Source organism: Pongo abelii, chromosome X (genome assembly GCF_028885655.2).
Source record: "Pongo abelii isolate AG06213 chromosome X, NHGRI_mPonAbe1-v2.0_pri, whole genome shotgun sequence".
NCBI lineage: Eukaryota > Metazoa > Chordata > Mammalia > Primates > Hominidae > Pongo > Pongo abelii.
This window is the reverse complement of record NC_072008.2, coordinates 136,712,234-136,731,186: the sequence shown is the minus strand read 5'-3', so window position 1 is coordinate 136,731,186 and position 18,953 is coordinate 136,712,234. Positions and strand designations below refer to the sequence as shown.

Below are 18,953 nucleotides of genomic sequence, written 5' to 3'. Positions count from 1 at the left end.
TTTCAAAACCAGGAAAAGAATTATGTGACTTAACAGGCAATTAGTGCAGATATTAAAGGAGCTGAGATAGGTAGCATTTTTTTTTTTTTGAGGCCCACCTATGCTTTTTGGTGTTCTTTACCTAAATATTAGGTAAGAAAATATGGAATAAATGTGATGATGTAATCCTAGATTAGAGGACCATAGTCAGCCATTCACTCTAGACCAAGGTAACATTAGTTCACAGGTATCTGAGAAGTCCGTGAAGCCAGAGGGTTGGCAATTACAGACTGTAGTCCAGAAAAGCCCCAAAAGAGCCTCTCAAGGGGAGTCAGCCACTGCTCTTAGTAGCTGAGGAAGCCCTCTTAAGGTTCCCACAGTGGAGCCTGATGGTATTCCAGAACCCTGGGTCCAACCAGAACCCCTGGGTCCAACCTTAACCTATTCTCCTGACTCAATTTGCCTAATAACCTTGAACTGAAAAGTACTATCCCTGCGATTCTTCAGCCCATGCCAGCCCACCCTGAAATTACAAAAGAAGCCCTTGGCGGCAGCTCAAAGATCCCCCACAGGGCATCTGAATGATTTCTTCCTTGCCAGAAAAAGGGAAGGGACAGATAAAGGAAGTAGGGTTAAAGTCATGATCAGGTACTTGCTCTGTGTCAGATATTGGGCTCAGCATTCTTAGTGATGGTATGTAGCTCAGTGGTTAAACGTGTTGTCTCTGGAGCCATACTTCCTGAATTTGAATTCCAGTTCCAACATTAACTGTATCTGTGGCCTTGAGCAACTTGTTAACTTCTTTGTGTTTCATACTCCTTGCCTATAAAACGGGTATAATGATAAATATCACTTGTCTCATAGAGTTTTTGTAAGGATTATATTGTATAATACTGTTAGTGGTGGAAGTATCTGAGTTACCTGTGGCAAATCCATACAGGTCTGCAGCAACCTCAGTTCTTGCCTCCTCAGAAGAAAGAATTCAACTGACGGGCATAAGGAAGAAGAGACCAAGGCAAGTTTTAGTGGTAGTGAAAGTTTATTAAAAAGCTTTAGATCAGGAATGAAAAGAGGGTAAAGTATACTTGGAAGAGGGCTAAGTGGATATCTTGGAGGTCAAGTGCCCTGTTTGACTTTGGACCTAGGGTTTTATATGCTGGCATACTTCCAGCATCTTGCATCCCATTTCCCTTGATTATTCCATTAGGGTAAGCTGCCTGCATGTGCGGGAGCCTGCTAGCACTTGGGAGGTGAGCATGCTCAGTGTGTTTACTAGAGTTGTACACATGCTCATCTGAAGCGTTCTTTCCTGTTCCAGTGGAATGCCCCTGGAAGGTCATATATCAGTTCAACTGTGCCATTTTGTCTCTTAATGCACGTGCCTGAGCCCACTCACCCAATACCAGAGATCTTATTGGGATGCTGCCAATCACCAGGTGTTTTTATTTATTGGGAAACTACTTTTTCCTGGTGCTGGCTATGATCAAGTATTATTTTAGAGAGTCAGTGTGACAACTACCTGATAGTCGCCTGACATTCCTGGTGGGGCTGGGGGAGCCCTCTCCTGCCCCACTCATGCCTGGCTAGCTACCTACTGTAATGATACATGCAAAGCTTTAAAACAATGTTTAGCACATAATAAGCATTTAATCAATATTAGGAATCAACATCATTATCATTATCTTTTATATGAAAGATAGGTATCATTATCCCCAGCTACAAGTGAATAAACAGGTTAAAAAGTTTGTGGAACTTGCCTAAAGTCATTCAGCTAGTCAGGAGTACAGCCAAGGTTGGATTTTAGATCTATCTGGCTCCAAGTCCTGTATTCCTTCTACTATACCTTGTTGCCTTCATAAATGTAGAGTATGTGCTATCACTTCCTTGGAGAGGCACATACCAAATTCTGTGGCCTTCTTCTTCCTCACTATACCATGCCCTCACCCCACCCTCACTACAGTTGCCATCTGGAGGGCTGGCCTGGCTCTGTGGCTTTAAATTGATCTAACTTAAATATTGAACATCTTGATAACTGCTCCAATACAAAGGTGGCTGTCTTCAGGACCCTCTAGCTTATAGGCTAAAACAATAAATCTTCCAGGATGAGGTTTAGTTTGTGAAAGCACCCTCTACGCTGAGATTCTCATCTGTATACCTTGAGGATCAAGCTACTCTCTTCCAACTCCCACCCTGCCACACTCACAACTCATGTGAAAATGACTACCTACTATATATATAGGCCAGCATAAAGACCCTTCCCTTGCCTCCCTTTGCCTTCCCTTCCCTTGCCTCCCTTTGCCTTCCCTTCCCTTATCTCCCTTTCCTTTCTCAAGGAAGAGAATGTATGACATCTTGATTCCCTTGAGTGACTCTTTGATCCATCCTGCTTTCTAATAGCATCATCTCTGTCAAGCCATCTGGGAGCCTTGTATTACAAAAGCTTACAAAAGCCCCTGTCAGTTCTCTCACCTGCATCACGGTAATGCAAGCTGTGGCATCACTTGAAGTCTGCAATAGGAGGGACTGTGGCCTGTGCCTCAGGCTTCAGTGCATTGTTCACAAACAATGATAGATTGTTAATTTTCAAGGAATATGAAGAGAGATTCAAAATAACACCTGCACTGCCACAATATATTGCTTCATAAGCAATAAATACCATGCAAAAGATAAAGCCTTGAGCCCCAGGCTTAATGCAGACCCCAAATGTGATTTGTTCTACTGTTTCCTTTCCCTTAGACAGAGAACAGAAAACACAATGTTATTCCTTGGTAGGATACCCAACCCTGCCCCTGTGTCGTCTTTTCACAACAAATACTTCTCGAATGCCTACCGTATGCGAGGTCCTATGTGATATGCCAGAAATGAAGTTTTCTTCCACGTTTTGTGCAAGCATTTTCTAAACTTCCTTTCTCTTTCCTTTGTCATGGTGTGCCTACTGCTATTCCCAGGACTATTCTCAAACAGCAACCCATCAGCATTCCATGGTACCTGGACTTCCCACAACAAGGATCATTTCTTTGAAGCGAAGCATAGAAGTAACTATGCTGAAAGCGTTAATAGATTCTTGAGATGGGGTCAGAGATGAGGGTTTGATCAGATTAGTCTTAGTTGCACAATAGCATAAGAGAGTAGGGTAGGGCATAAACTACAGAAGTTGGAGTTGTCTATACATGTGATAGATGGGAAAGGATTGTGGAAGAAACCAGGGGTATAAGGCGTTCTCCAGTAAGAACACACAAAAATTGTTACAGTAGAGCAGGATTTCTCAACCTCAGCACTATTGACATTTTAGGCCAGATAATTGGTTCTTGTAGGGGGATGTCCCATACGTTGTAGGATGTTTAGCAGAACCCCTGGCCACTACTAGATGTCAGTAGCAACTACCTGCTGCCAGATATGACAATCAAAAATGTCTCCAGATACTGCCAAATGTCCCCTGTGGGGCAAACTTGGCACTGCAGTAGAGGACATTGAGAGCACCCATCTATATAATGATGAACTGTAGAGCCCTCAGCTCAAATATTCTATAACTTGATGAACCCCCTAGTTTAGTAGGGCATAGTGGTCAAGAGCATGAATTGTGAAGCCAGACTGCCTGGGTTTGAATCTCGGCTCTACTGCAAGCTAGCTATATAACTAAGGATAGCTTGCTTAACTTCTCTGTTCCTGTTACCTCGTCAGTAAAATGGGGATAATGAAAGGACCTACTTCATAGGATTGTTGTGAATTTTAAATTAATATACATAAAGTGCCTAGAACAGTGTGAGGTGCATAGTAAGCATTATATAACTGTTAACTCTTATTAGTCTTATTATAATTGCTATCTTTAAAACTATTAAGAAAACCAAATACCGTATGTTCTCACTCATAAGTGGGAGTTGAACAATGAGAACACATGGACACAGGGAGGGGAACATCACACACTGGGGCCTGTCAGGGGATGGGGGGCTAGGAGAGGGATAGCATTAGGAGAAATACCTAATGTAGATGATGGCTTGATGGGTGCAGCAAACTACCATGGCACGTGTATACCTATGTAACAAACCTGCACATTCGCACATGTATCCCAGAACTTAAAGTATTTAAAAAAAACTATTATTCATGATTTTTCTGAGTCCTAGTATATTCTGGAGGCCTGATGTCCCATGTCCCACCCACCTTTAGACCAATATCTGTTTCTTTTTCTTTTTCTTTTTCTTTTTTTTTTTTTTTTTTTGAGACACAGTCTCACTCTGTCGCCCAGGCTGGAATGTAGTGGTCTGATCTCGGCTCACTGCAACTTCCATCTCCTGGGTTCAAGTGATTCTCGTGCCCCAGCCTCCCAAGTAGCTGGGACTACAGGCATACACCACCACGCGCAGCTAATTTTTATATTTTTAGTAGACATTGGGTTTTACCATGTTGACCCGGCTGGTCTTGAACTCCTGACCTCAAATGATCCACCCACCTCCGCCTCCCAAAGTGCTGGGATTTACAGGCATGAGCTACCACGCCCAGCTGAGACTACTACCTTCTTTCTGCAGAAATGATGACAGAGCTAAGTTCACAGTTCAGGACCATACAATGCAAAGAGATTTTAGATGGCTGTGGGTCTATGAAATAGGCTATGCAGGTAAGACCCACTTTGTACAGTTGCTGAGTTCTTGTAGAGTTCTCTTATTTAAAAACACACTTATTGGCACCTACTTTGAGCTAGTGACAGTAAAGGATACAGAAGTAAATGAGGTTTGTGTCACCTGGCCTCAAGGAATTAACAAATATGGCTGCTACATGGACTTTCATTTTAGTAAATTTAATTACCTTAAATTCTCTAAGAAATTTTAGTTCCTTCTCATAAGTGAAGAATTTCTCAGTGATGCTATCTTCCCATCCCCAGATTTATCTTCCTTGAAGTTTGTATGTCTGTAATTGGGAATTTTTTGTATTATCAGCATGTAAGGATTATAATACTTCAAATTGTCACCATTTTATCTTCCTTTCTTTTTCCATTTAAAATTTTTGTTTAACACTCAGCCCTCAAAAGAAACCCTCCAAAAGAGATTTTATCTTAATACAATAATAGAGTAGTATCCTGTTCTGAATAGCTTGACACCTGCTTCTGGAAAGAATATCTGTGGAGGACTCTTTTGTATACTCATATTTCCTCATGTATTTGTTTAAAATAGCTTGTTAAACATCTTTTCTATGTCAGACACTGTGTCTAGGCACTAGGAATGACAAGGAGGAATAAGCGATTTCTGGGGAGAGACAGACATGGAAAAAGATCAGAAAAATATAATGTAGTAAGGGCTATGATAGCAATGTCTTCAATGAGCTAGGAGAACACAGAATAAATGTACTCTTTGGAAGAGAGTTTAGTGTGATGAGTTACATTGTGAGCATTGGCATCAGAGCTGACTGGGCTTATATTCTTGCTCTACCACTTACTAGCTGTGTGATGTTGAGCTGATTACTTAAACTCTCTGTGCCTCAGTTTCATTATTCATACAATGTATTCTAGTAATTCATGTGTATGCTTGGTTCTCTCATTAGACTTTGAGCCCCTCAAGGGCTGGGACCACTTCCTCATCATTTACCATAACTATTACCATGTTATTATGGCCATTTATTGAGTGCTCAATATGAGCCAGAAGACATGCTAAATTCTTTACCCACATTATCTAATCTTCAACAAACCTATAAGGTAGATGCTTTCATTTTCCTAATTTAATAGCTTGCCATTTTTTCATCAAACCCAGTTATTTGCTCATAACACTTATTACAGTGCATAATTATTTGTATTTTAATATCTATCTATTACATTAGAGTATAAGTTCTACAAGAGCAAGGATGAGGTCTCTTTGACTCACCCTAATATCCTCAACATCTGCAATACTGCCTGACACATAGATAATGTTCAGTGAATGTATGGTAAATATGAAAGGAAGACTGGAAGGCAGGCAGGCAAGAAGAGAAGAAAGAAAGTGAATGAGCACATTACAGTTGCTAAGTAGTAGAGTTAGACTCTAGTCCAGAGCCATCTGACTCCCAGACCAATGCTCTTGATGGTTAGACAGGATTGCTTCCTGTGGTTAACAGGCTTTCAATAGATGTTTGTTGACAAAACTGTCTCCTCAACTTTGCATAATAATGTGTAACAAAATTACAGTGAGCATAAAAACCAGTGGATATACACTCGGACATAAGAAAGAGAATTGTAGGAGAGTAAATCATCAGAGAAGGAGAGTTTTTGTCTTAATGAAAGAATATAGTTGAAGAGACGGCACCAACATACTGTTGTCCTTGTTTCAGAGGAAATTGTGTGTGTGTGTGTGTGTGTGTGTGTGTGTGTAGTCTTCAAAATCAAATAACTTTGACAGTGATTGACAAGTTAATCAGTGATGCATCAACAATACAAAAATAAACAGATGGCAGAGATTTGATAGTTATAAAATGATACCAAGTTCAAGTAGATGATCACTTCCAAATCTTGTATTCTTTTGGTGCTAATGGAGCTTATTCCAAAGTGCCATATCTTCAACCAAATTACCTAGAAGGCACTTACTCACAGCCACTCTACAATCTCTGACCTCTTGAGAACTTGTCACACAGCAGAATAAGAGAACCAGCATGGCAAGACATGTTCTTCAGACTTGGGGTAGGTATTTTAAAGACCACTTGACAACCAGTAGCATTCACCTTCTGAATATTCTTGGCTGCTGTCAGTGATTGTAGGATTCAGGGGAAAATTACTAGATGTCCATTTCTAGTCTAGAAAGTGGATCAGGCCAGAACTTAACTTTTCCACCATTAAGTGATAATTCTAAACAGATACTTAGCACAACATGTTTTGTTACTGTGGACCTTGAATCCAGATTACTGCCAGAGGTGATCATCTGGGATTTTCCTTTGAAAGCAAAATTTTGCAAGCTTTTATGTATGATTATGCCAATATGGGGAAAATATCATAGCTAATGAGATCAAACTGAGTTATTAGTTGGGCATATATCCCTGGTTGTAACTAAGTAAATTTCTACAAGTATTCAGCTGTCCTAGAGAAAGAATTGGCTTAGCAATAATGCCATCTCTTTAAGACAGTTTGTCATTCTGAAAAGGTATACAAATAATAAATGAATGTCATTGTATAGGCTGCTTATTGTGCCCAAAATCAATGTAAATTAATTTTCTTTATTAATTTAAATATTTCTTGAATACCTACTTTATACTAGACACTAAACTAAGAAATAAGGAAAGAAAAATGCCTGAAACCCAGTACCTGACCTAAAAGAGGCATGCAGGCCAGCCGAAGGGAGACATGTACACAATAACAATAATCCAAGGCAGTCGGTGGTAAATGCTTGGTGCTTCTTGCTTCTTGGAATGCTCTTTTTACCCCAGTCTTCCATTCACTACCTGGAAGAAAATCCTATCCCTCCTTAAAGACTTACTTCAAATGATTCTTTCCCAATGCAGGCTTCCCTGGCATTCCTCCTCCACCCCACAACCATAAACATGTATACCCAAACCCATTGCAGCAGCTTTAATTACTCCTCTGTGTTCCCAGAGCACTCCACTCATGGTTTAATTATAGTACTTATTATAATAATTTATATTGGATTGTTTATATATCTGTCCCTCTCACTATATTTTGAATTCTTCCAGAGCAGTAAATAAATTTTGTTCATCTCTGTGTTCGTAGTTACTAGCAAAACAGCATGACGTATAGTAAGACTCAAAAAAGTTTAGTTTGCAGGGAATGAGTGAGAGAATGAGCAAACATGTGAAAATCAAATGCTAGATAAAATGTTATGAGAACACATCAGAAGAAGTAATTAATTCCAGTGAAGTGGTTTTGTTATAGGACTTTTTCCTTAGTTCAGCTAAGAACCAGGTTCTTGTCACACGGCCATGAGAGATTAGGCTTGCAGACACTTTGAAGGGTGAGAAAAAATGGAATATATTGGGGAAAAAGGGGTGAAAAAGGGAAACAGGGACCCTCTGCAAGGCCAGAGTCCTGCTGGTGTGCTTCCCGCCTCATAGATTGAATCCCAGGTTCCACCCAGGAAGAGGAGGGGCCAGGCTCCTTCCCACTGCGAACACATGAACTTCCAAGGCTCCACCCCAGGGTGCAGGTCAGTGGGAGGCTCTGCCAGGGAGCCCTTCCCACCTGGCCATTTCAGTTTCATAAACAAGGTAGCATTTGAGGTGACCCTTCAAAAATGAGTGGGATTTTGACGGGTGGAGATGGGTGTCAGGGGAGGGAAGGGAGATAAGAAGGACATTTAAAGCAAAACTTCCTAAGAATTTAAGAACCACATTCACTGAGACGAAATAATGCTGTTAATCACACATGTTCCTTATCTGTTCCTGTAAACAAGCATAGCAGGAACTCTACTTACTAACATTTTAACAAACATTGTGAATTACTATACGTTTTGAAAATAACAATACTATGTTTTCCTTCAAAATTGTAATTGAGATCATTGTCTTCCCCCAAACACTTATCCCGCCCCTAATTAGTCCAGAGTTTGGCTAGGTTAATATATTATAAATTCTCATTCTTTGACCTCAAAATCCTTTACTGAGAAGTGTTCCCGTTTGTTTGTTTGTTTGTTTTAATATTTCTCATGACTGCAGAACCAATGAGTAGCCAAACTGTTGTAAGAAATTATTTTTGGCATTGGGTCCCAGTCCTTCTAAACCTACCAGTTTCTTCTGGGAGTGATTCTCCAGCAACCAGAGAAAATCAGAGTGTAGACTCAATAATCTCTAAAGATATCTTTCAGCTATAACATTCTCTAAAAACTTATCTCCCCTAGCTGGGGGCTTGGAAGTCCAAGTAGACTAATTATCACTATGTAAACCCTCAATCCAAAGGATATTTAGCATCCCATATTTGTTTTCTTGATAATATTTGCAAGGAGGCTATTTCTAGCCTTTGGATATGCCTTTGTGAGAGAACACTGAAAGCTGGATATGACGACTAAAGTTCCTACAGATGGAGAAATCACTAGCTCTGAAATGTGACTTCTGACTGCAATTGATGAACACTTAGTGCCATCAATCACTGTGTGTGTGTGAAGGAGGGATTAAGGGGGAAGAGGCAAAGGCAGCACAGAAAAATGACAAAAACTAATATTTCAGAAATAATGTTTTTAGACATTTACATTTGCTTGTTCTGACCAATCAGTGACCAAAATAGCACATGTAAAAATAACCCTGGCAAGAGTCAGCCCTGATGTTGCCTTGGACTTTAGCAAGCTACTATTAGAACAGAGTTGCCTTCATGGGTTGTAATTGGCAGAAGTGTGTACTAGGAGGTAGGAAAAAAGCCATAGAAAGATTTCTCTATGGCTATCAGTAGTCAGAGGAAAATTTCCCAAAATGAAAGTCTGTTTGTGCTCAGATGACTCATGACTATATCTCTCCCAACACTGTGTACATGTAGGTGCTTATAAAACCCGTTTCAATGTCTTTGCTTTTATCATTCCTGCTCCTGGGATGTCTGGCCCCTCTACTTTACCTATCTAATAACTACTCATCACTCATGACATGCTCTATATAAATCTGGTCCATTCTTTCAAGTCCTATTTTCTCCATGAAGTATTTCCTGCTTACTCAGGCCACAGTAGCTCTGCATACCATAAACTACAGTAACATTTCTGATCTATACCATTTGAGTCTTTCATTGTTTCCTAGTTGTTTAACTGAAGATAGTAAAGCATAGTGGCTAAAAATTATACATTCTGTATGACCTTGGACAGTATATTTCACCTTTCAAAACTTCTCTTAAATGTCTCTAAAACTTCTATTAAATGGAGATATAAATAGTCCCTACCTCATAGGGCTGTTCTGAAAGTTAAATGAGAATGGTGCGTGCCAAGTGATTTACCTGGCATACAGTAAGTGTTCAATAGAGGTAGTAGTGGGTGGAGGTGGTGATAACAGTGATAATGGTAATAATTATCACCATCATCATCAGTCTCTTCAATTTTATTGTACAACCTTTGAGGGCAGGGACTGTGTCTCTAGTCTGCTTTTTCTCATTGTTCCCCTAACCCCCAAAATTGTCATTCAGCTAATTTGATGTCTGCTGATTGTGTGTCCAGTTCTATTCAATAGTACTGCCTCAAAGATATGAAATTACATCAGGAGTATAATTTTCATCTTTTATCGCCAACTACAGAAGCCCTAGGATGTTTCTTGCTTTACATGCATAAGTAGTCTGGATGGAAGTTGCTGAAGTAATCATATGCTAGTAGACTATGAGAAGAATAGAAAACTTCTTAATCATTCCAAGCTCCTCTGTTGTGTATGCTTGAAAAAAAAAGAGAGAGAGAGAGAGAAGGAAGAAAGGAAGAGAAGGAAGGAAACACTTATACTAAAATGCCGTCTGGTAAATTACTTTCAAATTCCATGACTTCCTGCCAGTTCAAGCTATATTGTTTTAACCCTTGTAAGAAAGCTGGCATTGAGGCCTTATCCACCACTTGTCCATTTCTCCAGCCATTTCTCTAAAGAGTTTGCCAGAATTTATGTTTATAAGTAAACTAGATGCTAGAACCTTAACACAACAAATTATTTTGCTTGTCATTTCTTTTCAGCCGATAACAGTAGAACTCTGAACGTGGACTCCACTGCAATGACACTACCTATGTCTGATCCAACTGCATGGGCCACAGCAATGAATAATCTTGGAATGGCACCGCTGGGAATTGCCGGACAACCAATTTTACCTGGTATGTTATTTTTAATCACCTCGCAAGTGCTTATTTTTATTGACCATGTGGTAATAAATATAGCAGTATGACACAACTTATTTTGAAGTTGACATTTACCAGATTCTGCCTAGAGTGTGCATTTTTGTAATATGAGCTTTATAGTCTGGGTGGCCGGTAGTTACTAGTATACTCCGTTTTGCACTTTGGACACGCTGGCTGTATATCCAATGCAGGCTAGGGTCATTGAAGCTTTAAACAGCTCTTTGAAATACAAGGCAACAGGATTTTGGCAAGGAATTACAAAGCCTGTGTAATTTTATAGATTTCATAGAGGAGGCAAATAAACATGGAGACAGGAAGAGAACTGACTTAGATATCTCCAAAATCTTAAGATTCCTAGAGGAGAGGAAAGGAGATGGTGGAGGACAGCCCAAAGACTCTTTTTAACATTGAAGAACTGTGTGTAAATACACACACACATACATATATACATAAACAAAGTAACCCATAATAGAATTGACATGGTGGACTAACTCCATCTCCGCTAAAGATAAAATGAGAAGCAGAACATCACAGCACCTGGAGGGTTTTGTTTAGACACAAAAAAGCTTCCTGGACAGTGAGAGCTAATTAATCATTACAATAAATTTTTGAAGACATTTGGGAATTGCCATCTCAGGGAGCCTGAGGCAGTTTTTTAAACAGCCTAAACATTAATCTCCCCAGATGCAATTAATTGTGACTCTACTTAAAAGCACAACAGGACCAGGACAATCTAGAACCTTGCTACTCAAAGTGTGCCCTGCATAACCTGGGAACCACTTAGAATCCCAGAATCTCAGGCCCCAGCACAGACCTACTGAATCAGAAGCTGCATTTTCTCAAGATCCCCAGGTGCTTCGCAGGCACGCTAAATTTGAGGAACAGATTTAGAGTAATGACATTTTGTCTTGCCATTTATTTATATAGTTAGCTACACCCCCAAAAATATTATTTCACAATTCCAGCCCAGGTTTTAAATCCTTATAAGTTATAATGAGGGTGAGGTCCACTAGACAGCAATACTAATAATGAATTAAGAAATGTTATTACATCAAAAGCCAAGAAACAAGCATAAAAGCAACCAAACATGAAGAAAAAAAAGGTATGTGAATAAGAAATGGGTGGAGAAAAAAAAGGAGTCTAAATTCTATATAGGGCAGGTGCAAAGAACTCTGCCAAACTATAATTCATACCATAGGTTGTAGTTCACCGGACTGTATTCTTCTCCATTAGACCAACAACAATTGAAATGAACAACCAAACATCCTTTGAGAGCTACAGTGATTGGACCATGGATCTCCTTAGGTTTTGAATGACTAGTGGGGCCAATCTGGGATCAGTGAATGTTACTGTAGGAGCCAGTATTGCAGAGTGGTTAAGATGTCAGGTTCTGGATTCAGTCTGCTTGGCTTCCAAGCCTGTTTCTTTCACTATTTGATCTCGAGCAGTTGTGTATCTTCTGAGACTCAGTGTCCTCATCTACAAAGTCAGACTAATAGTACCTAACTCCTAGGATTGTTATGACAATTAAATCATACTTAGCACAATGTCTGGTACATAGAAGGTGCTCAAAAATGGCAGCTATTAAAATACTTTAAAAATCATTATTAATGTATTTCTTATAGACATTTCTAAGGAAGTAATGAGTGTTTTATTTAGTACCTCTTTATTATTTGATTATAATAGAATTTAAACTGAAATATATATTGTTTTATATTGTTTTAAACTGAAATATATATTGTGGAGTGTCCCTGAGTCACAACACTTATAGTCTAAGATGACTAGACAATCTAATTTGACTTAAATATTTCCAGTTTATGACAGTCTGGACCATATGTATAAAAGTCCCAGGAAAAATATTGAGGCCACATCTGCGCTGTGGTCCAGGGGACTAAATGTTAACTGATATCATATGATTTGTAAGTTATCATATATAAGCATAAATCTATGCTCACAAAGTAATATTCAATACTTAGTCACCCATCTATAACATAGAAAAAGAAAGGCCTAGCATTGAGAACAAAAATGCCACAAAGCAATCATTACAGACCCAAAGCTTGAGCTGGGGTCAATAATAAGGCTAGAAGATTGGGTTAAGTTTTCTTAACAGTGTGGTGGAGGGCTTGAATCCTCATAACAGTATCTTGCTTAGTGCTTAACAACACAGGCCTTGAAGTCAGAGGACTACCTGGGTTTGAGTCCTTGCTCTGCCACTTACTGTGTTACCTTAAGCAAGTTACTTGACCTCTCTGTTCCTCAGTTTTCTCATCTGTAAAATGGAGATAATGATAGTGTCCTAGCTCATAGGATTACTGTGGACATTAAATAATATACTTAGCACACTGCTTACCATATAATAAGCACCCAATAAAGATAAACTGTCATCATTATTACTACTCTTAGCAGTACTATATGCTCTTTGATGTAGAGGAAGTACTAACATACATTCTTCAAATCGCTGCTAAGCTCCCACTTAAATTGAAAGTATTTGGATGCTATGCAGCCACTGTCAATGCTAGTATGCTAATGAGCGTTCTGCACATCCAGCTTCAACCAGACATTTGAAACCTCAAGAGTATTTTTAATTTCTACCATTGGCCCCCTTCTCCACATCTTGTTTTCTTAACGACTGTAAAGAAATGGTTTATCTTTGACTTGTATGTAATTCAGTGATTCTGCCTGCCACCATGCTCCAGGGAAAGTTAATTGACTCTTTGGAAACCTGGTCATAGAAATGCTGGTATTAGTTCAGTAGTTCCCTTTTTGTCTTAAAGTGCATGGGGCAATAACATCAGGCTGAGATATACTTTGTAAAGCTATGTGTAAAATCACTTAAGTTATGTGTGAACTGGTTTTTCTCGTCTCTGTATTATTTTAGGAAGGCAGTTTACCATTGAGATTTGAACATGGGTTCTAGATCCAGAATGCCTATGTTCAAATCTCTGTCATTAACTAGTTGTGTGACCATTGACAAGTTACTTCACTTCTCTATGCCTCAGTTTCTTCATCTGTAAAATGCAGATAATAACGGCACCTGTGTTATAGGGTTGTTATGAGGATTCATGTGTTAATACATGTAAAGCCTTAGAATGATGCCTGGCTCACAGTAATTCCTCAGTTAACTCAGCTATTGTTATTATTCTTTCAAGTTCACATGTGTGATGTGGCTCACAAAAAGTTGAATTATGACTCATCTTTACCTTTAACAATAGTGAAGGACAGTAAATGCAAGGGTGAAGTTTTTGCCTGGTGAAATACTGGACAGCAACAGGTGAAGAGAACAGTATATGTCTGACAGTGCTGATGCCTGTTCCTTATAAATCTGGTGGGGATTTTCACAGAAATGGAAGGTTGGCATGACACTCCAATGCTCCCTACCTTTCTTCTTGCCAAGGTCTGGAGAACAGAGTGCCTGCCATCTTTACAATGGATTAAAACATCTCCCTGATCAGCTCCCCATGCCTCAAGATTTCTTAAAATGGAAAAGGCAGCAAATAAGCCTCATGGAGCTGTTGCCTGAAGTTACCCATCAAAGGCTCAGTAATTCAGCTACTTTTATGCTCCTCAGGAGGTTTCCTACTGAGCCAGCAGACTTTTCTTTGTCCTGTCTCATCTGGCCTGTCTGTGACAATAGAAAAGTCTTTTGACATTGATGAAAAACTAACAATAATGTAAACTTCCTTCACTTCCCCCAGAGACCTCCAATCTGTACTGTCATGGATGCTGAGTCTCTTGGACACACACTTGTCGTGAGGGCAATGTCTGGCATAATTATTATATTCATTGAGTAGGGAGTAGAAACAGGCTATCTCTGAGGTTTGGTGTGGAGTTCCCTTTCAACTAACATGGTGTTTTGTACAGCTGTGGTTCAATAAAGTTAATCCATAATGATGGCAGATCAGGAGGTCCCCTCTGGCTGGCAGCTGTCTTTCCTGCAAGAGTATTTGCTTTGAGAAGCTGGTCAAATAAGACTAATGTTAGTGGAACCCAATAGAGTCAGGCCCTCTGGTTAAAGAACATTGTTCTGCCCCAGTCATTCCAGATGAATCCAAGGGTGGACCCATTAAGGGATACTTGCTGAATACTGCCTGCTGCTTCCTTTATTTTCCCCTCAATTAAAATATCCTTAGCAGCCAAGTGTGGAGCCTGTGAAGTCCAAAAAGAGAAGAGTCCCTCATTATGATGTCCCCACTGTATTGACTGTGTCTGCTCCATAATGAAAGATATTGGAAAATATGGACTCATGGACCTTATTTCCAGAGCAAAGCCTTGCTCATTCTTAAGGAGGCAGTTCTCACTGGATCCAACAGACCAACTCTGATGGGAACAGAAAGAAAGAAGGAGTTTGTATGATACATGACAGACCACTGTTCTGCAAGCTCCTCAGGAAGGCCTGGCCTTCGGTTTGTATTATTTTTAATATCTGCCACAAATAGAGTATGCTTTTAGTGGCAAAAAAGTTGCAATCCTGAGAAAGGAGAGCACTGTTCCTCATCATGGTTTATATTTTACCAAGAGCCAATAATATGTAAACATTATATATACCAGATAAAATTAATGTCTCTTCAAAACAAACCTGAATTTTACCTACTGATGGTACTCTCAAGATTTACCATGGAGCATATCTACACCTGGAGATATTCATTTAAGTCTCCTCCATGCCATCAAGCTCCTGTACTAACACAACAGCTGGCAGTTAGCTGTTGTGTCAGGCCATCCTTTCAAAAAAAAAGACCGAGGCGTCATCATTTGGTTTGGACATAATTGGGACCCTACTTTTATGAATATGAATGAGTTCTATATTGTATAGCTGAAAAGGTTAAAAATGTTGTAGTTATTTATCTTGGTATTACAGAAGTACTTTACTTCAACAAAAATGTATGACTTTATATGATCTATGTATTATCATATTTTTATTTGGGAACAAGCACATCATGATTTTGACTTGATTACTGTCAACAACAAGATTAACTGGGCCACAGAAGGGCAAACAGGAGATGGTCAACATAATAGAGACTGTGTATTGAGGTCCCCACAAAGAATGAGGTCCTATCTCCCAGGGAAGACACCAAGAAATACAGATAGTGAGGCCCTCGACATCACAGTCTGTGTAGGTAAATGCTGTGGAGCTGTTTTCTTGTGGAAATATTTTAAACTATTTAAAGCCTTTGGAAGAGTACATGAAGCTCAAGGGCTAGAGGATCTTTGAGATAAGAATTTCATGACATTAACTAGCTGGAATAAGTAAAGCACAGTGATAGGAACAATCATTTAAAAAGAAAAGACTCCCCATGGAAACTATTAGGAGAAGGAACTGAGTGAAACTATTTGCTTATTCATTCATTAATACAAGAAATATTCACTGAAGCCTGCCAGTATGAAGGCACTGTGAGAAGCCCTGAGAACAGAGCAATGAATAAGAAAGACAAAGTTTCCTACCCTCATAGTGACTCCAATACTTTTAGAACTTTCGCATTCTCTCCCTAATCCAACATGTTCTCGAGTATGAGTTGGCTCTTCACTGACAACAGCTCAAAGGCCTTCCTTTCATTTTGTTCATTTGTTCTGTTATTTATCCATCCATTCATTGAAAATCTATTGAGCTAGATATAGGGGATTCCAATATGGGCATGGCACAATCCTTGCCTTCAAGTTCAAGTTGCAGTGGCAGAGGCAACAAAGTAAATATCACTACACTATCATGTTGCAAGTGTCATAATAGAAACTTGTATGTAAGTACTGTTTTAGCCCAGGTGTGGTGAGGGGAAATGCTAGGTAGATGGCGGTGTCAGAGAAGGTTCACAAAAGAGGTAACGTTTGAGCTAGGTGTCCAGGTATATATAGGAGTATGTCAGGAGGATGAAAGAACTAAGAACAGTGTAGGCAGAGAAAACAGTGCATCAGTGATTGGAAGGTATGCAAGGGTATACAGTATGGAGACAGTGGTTAACTATTGAGTTACATCACCTCATTCAGCAAAGACTTTGAGGCAGCTTATAAGAAAGATTACAGTATATGAAAAAATACAATAATTTATAAAAAAATAAAATAAAATAACTCAGCATCTGGGAAAATATAAATGAGAATAGAAGACAAAGACCAGGTAGGGAAATTAATTAAAATTCACGTGTGTAGGTCATAGGATTCCCACCTGATTTCTGAAGTTGAGCTGCCCCTGTGACAAAGCAGCCAAAACAAAAAAGGGAAACCTGATCAGTTATAGAATTTGCATTTTCCATGAAGAAAAAATATACCAGTCCTCAGGGGAAGTGAAGCTTTTAATGGCCCTTAATAATGTGTGTGTGTGTGTGACATTCTAGTTCTGAAAGAAATTTTTCACAGAAAGTTTCATATATAGGGGAGCACGCTAAGTGAAATGGTTGAGTGATCTCAAAAGCCCAAACACTGGTGTGTAGGCCAGGACCCGTTTATGGCAAAATGTAAAAACTAAGAATGCAGTAAATTTGTCATGAAGCTAAATTTGCTCAATTGAAAGGACTGCCCTTTATTCTGAGGTGATAGACTTCCTGTATTTTTGGTTTTAAAATCTTCTTTCTTTTATGAACTGTATGAATAGAGTATTGGTTAGTTTCTTTGTTATTTTTTCCCCACTTATTTTCTTGTCAGATTAAGAGGCTGGTGACCTTAAATATGCATATAATTTTATCCATTTCCAAAATTCAGAAATCTGGGAACCACAGATGTAGTGGGAAATGTCCTCACTAATGCCCCTCCAAACGTGAATACCTTTGGAGGGCATGACTCTGGACCTGTCAAATGTTCTAAAAAGGCAAGAACACAGTGTAAATGAATAAAAAGGAGTTGAGGGAAGATGGGCTACAAAGGGAGATTTTGCAAAACTTTGCACTAAAGGAATAAAGCTCCACTGGTGGAAATTTGGGATCAAAGTTGAGATATGTTTGGGAGGACCTTTGTGAACTGAAATTGTGCCACATAACCCACCAATCCCAGTTTGCCAGGTTGTTTGCTGTTGTACATGAGCCAGGCCCTGTCTCACCTTTCCAGTGGAGCTGAAACAAGTGTTTAGATGATCTTTTGGGGAAACGGGACAGATGTAGGTAGAATTTGAGAGTCATTGTAAAAAACTTTGGGAACTTGTGCCTCCAAGAGGGGTGGTGAGAAGTCCAGAATCATCTCACAGCTCAGCCAGGCTGTCCTTGGAAATCTGTGTTCTCTCTTCAGATTAGAAGAGAGATATAAGGTTGAGTAGGTAGATACTAATCTGACAAAGACTGCCTAAAAAGTCTTTTAAAGTAACTATGTAGAAAGGAGGCAGGACTGTAATGGGTTAAAATTTCCCAGTACACAGGCATAATTCTTAATTTTCCAATGAATTTTGTAGGAACTCTAAAGAAATAACAATAATGTCTCAGAAATATGTAGCTCAGTTGAAATCATAACTTTCTATAAAATAGCTTAATTATGCATATATAATTAGATCCTATTTGAAATAGTTATTTTGGAATAATCTGTGGTTGCATTTCCGTGATTTTACTGTGATTAAAAACTACCGCCTGGGGCTCAGGGGTCTCTGGAACACCTAAAAGATTGGAAATGCTTTTATTGGGCCAGGGGCGCTTGGATGGGGAGAAGTCGTTAAGTGCAGGCAAAGCCTTTTTGAGAGTGTAAAGCGGCTTCCAGTAAGAACCAGGGTCCAGTTCTGAAAATTGTAAGCAAGATAGTCAATGTGTGTCACTTCCTACCTTTGCCTACCTCCAATTGACACATGGCCACAATTTCAACTTCTTTTATGGCACAAAATTGCAACAATGAATTTTAAAAAGAGACCCGAAACACTGTGACAATGCATGTGTCAAATATCTCAATAGGAAATTCTGGGTTTAGAGATAAGCAACCCCAGGATAGCCTCCTGGATAGGAAGGTTTGAAATCCACATACAAGGTTGAGTAGGTAGATACTGATCTGACAAAGAGCATATGTCTTTCTCTGTGAAACTGTGGACTTCGTGGGAAGCAGTGTAGACTAATGGTTAGGAGCATGTTTAGTGAGAGCCACTTACTGTGTATCCTTACTGTGTTATCTCTTTCAGCTTCAATTTCCTCATCTGTAAAATAGGGAATATTATTTCCCATCCTTTAGGATTGTTGTGAAGATTAAGTCAGATGCAGTGTATAAAACCTGGAAATTCATAAGTAGCCAATTAATGGGTAGCTAGTATTCCTCTCCCCTGCCACAAAGGTAAAAGTTGGC

General features: G+C 39.3%; 1 protein-coding gene across 8 annotated transcripts in view; it reads left to right on the top strand.

The window, feature by feature from the left end:
• Window positions 1-18,953, top strand: part of ENOX2 (ecto-NOX disulfide-thiol exchanger 2) — a 279,886-nt gene that overhangs the window by 190,621 nt on the left and 70,312 nt on the right. For all 8 annotated transcript variants that reach the window (XM_009235250.4, XM_003779727.5, XM_063721396.1 and 5 more), the window contains one exon: window positions 10,563-10,697. In XM_009235250.4, coding sequence (XP_009233525.1) covers window positions 10,601-10,697 — 97 coding nt within the window. In that variant the 5' untranslated portion in view covers window positions 10,563-10,600. The remainder of the gene's footprint in view (window positions 1-10,562; window positions 10,698-18,953) is intronic.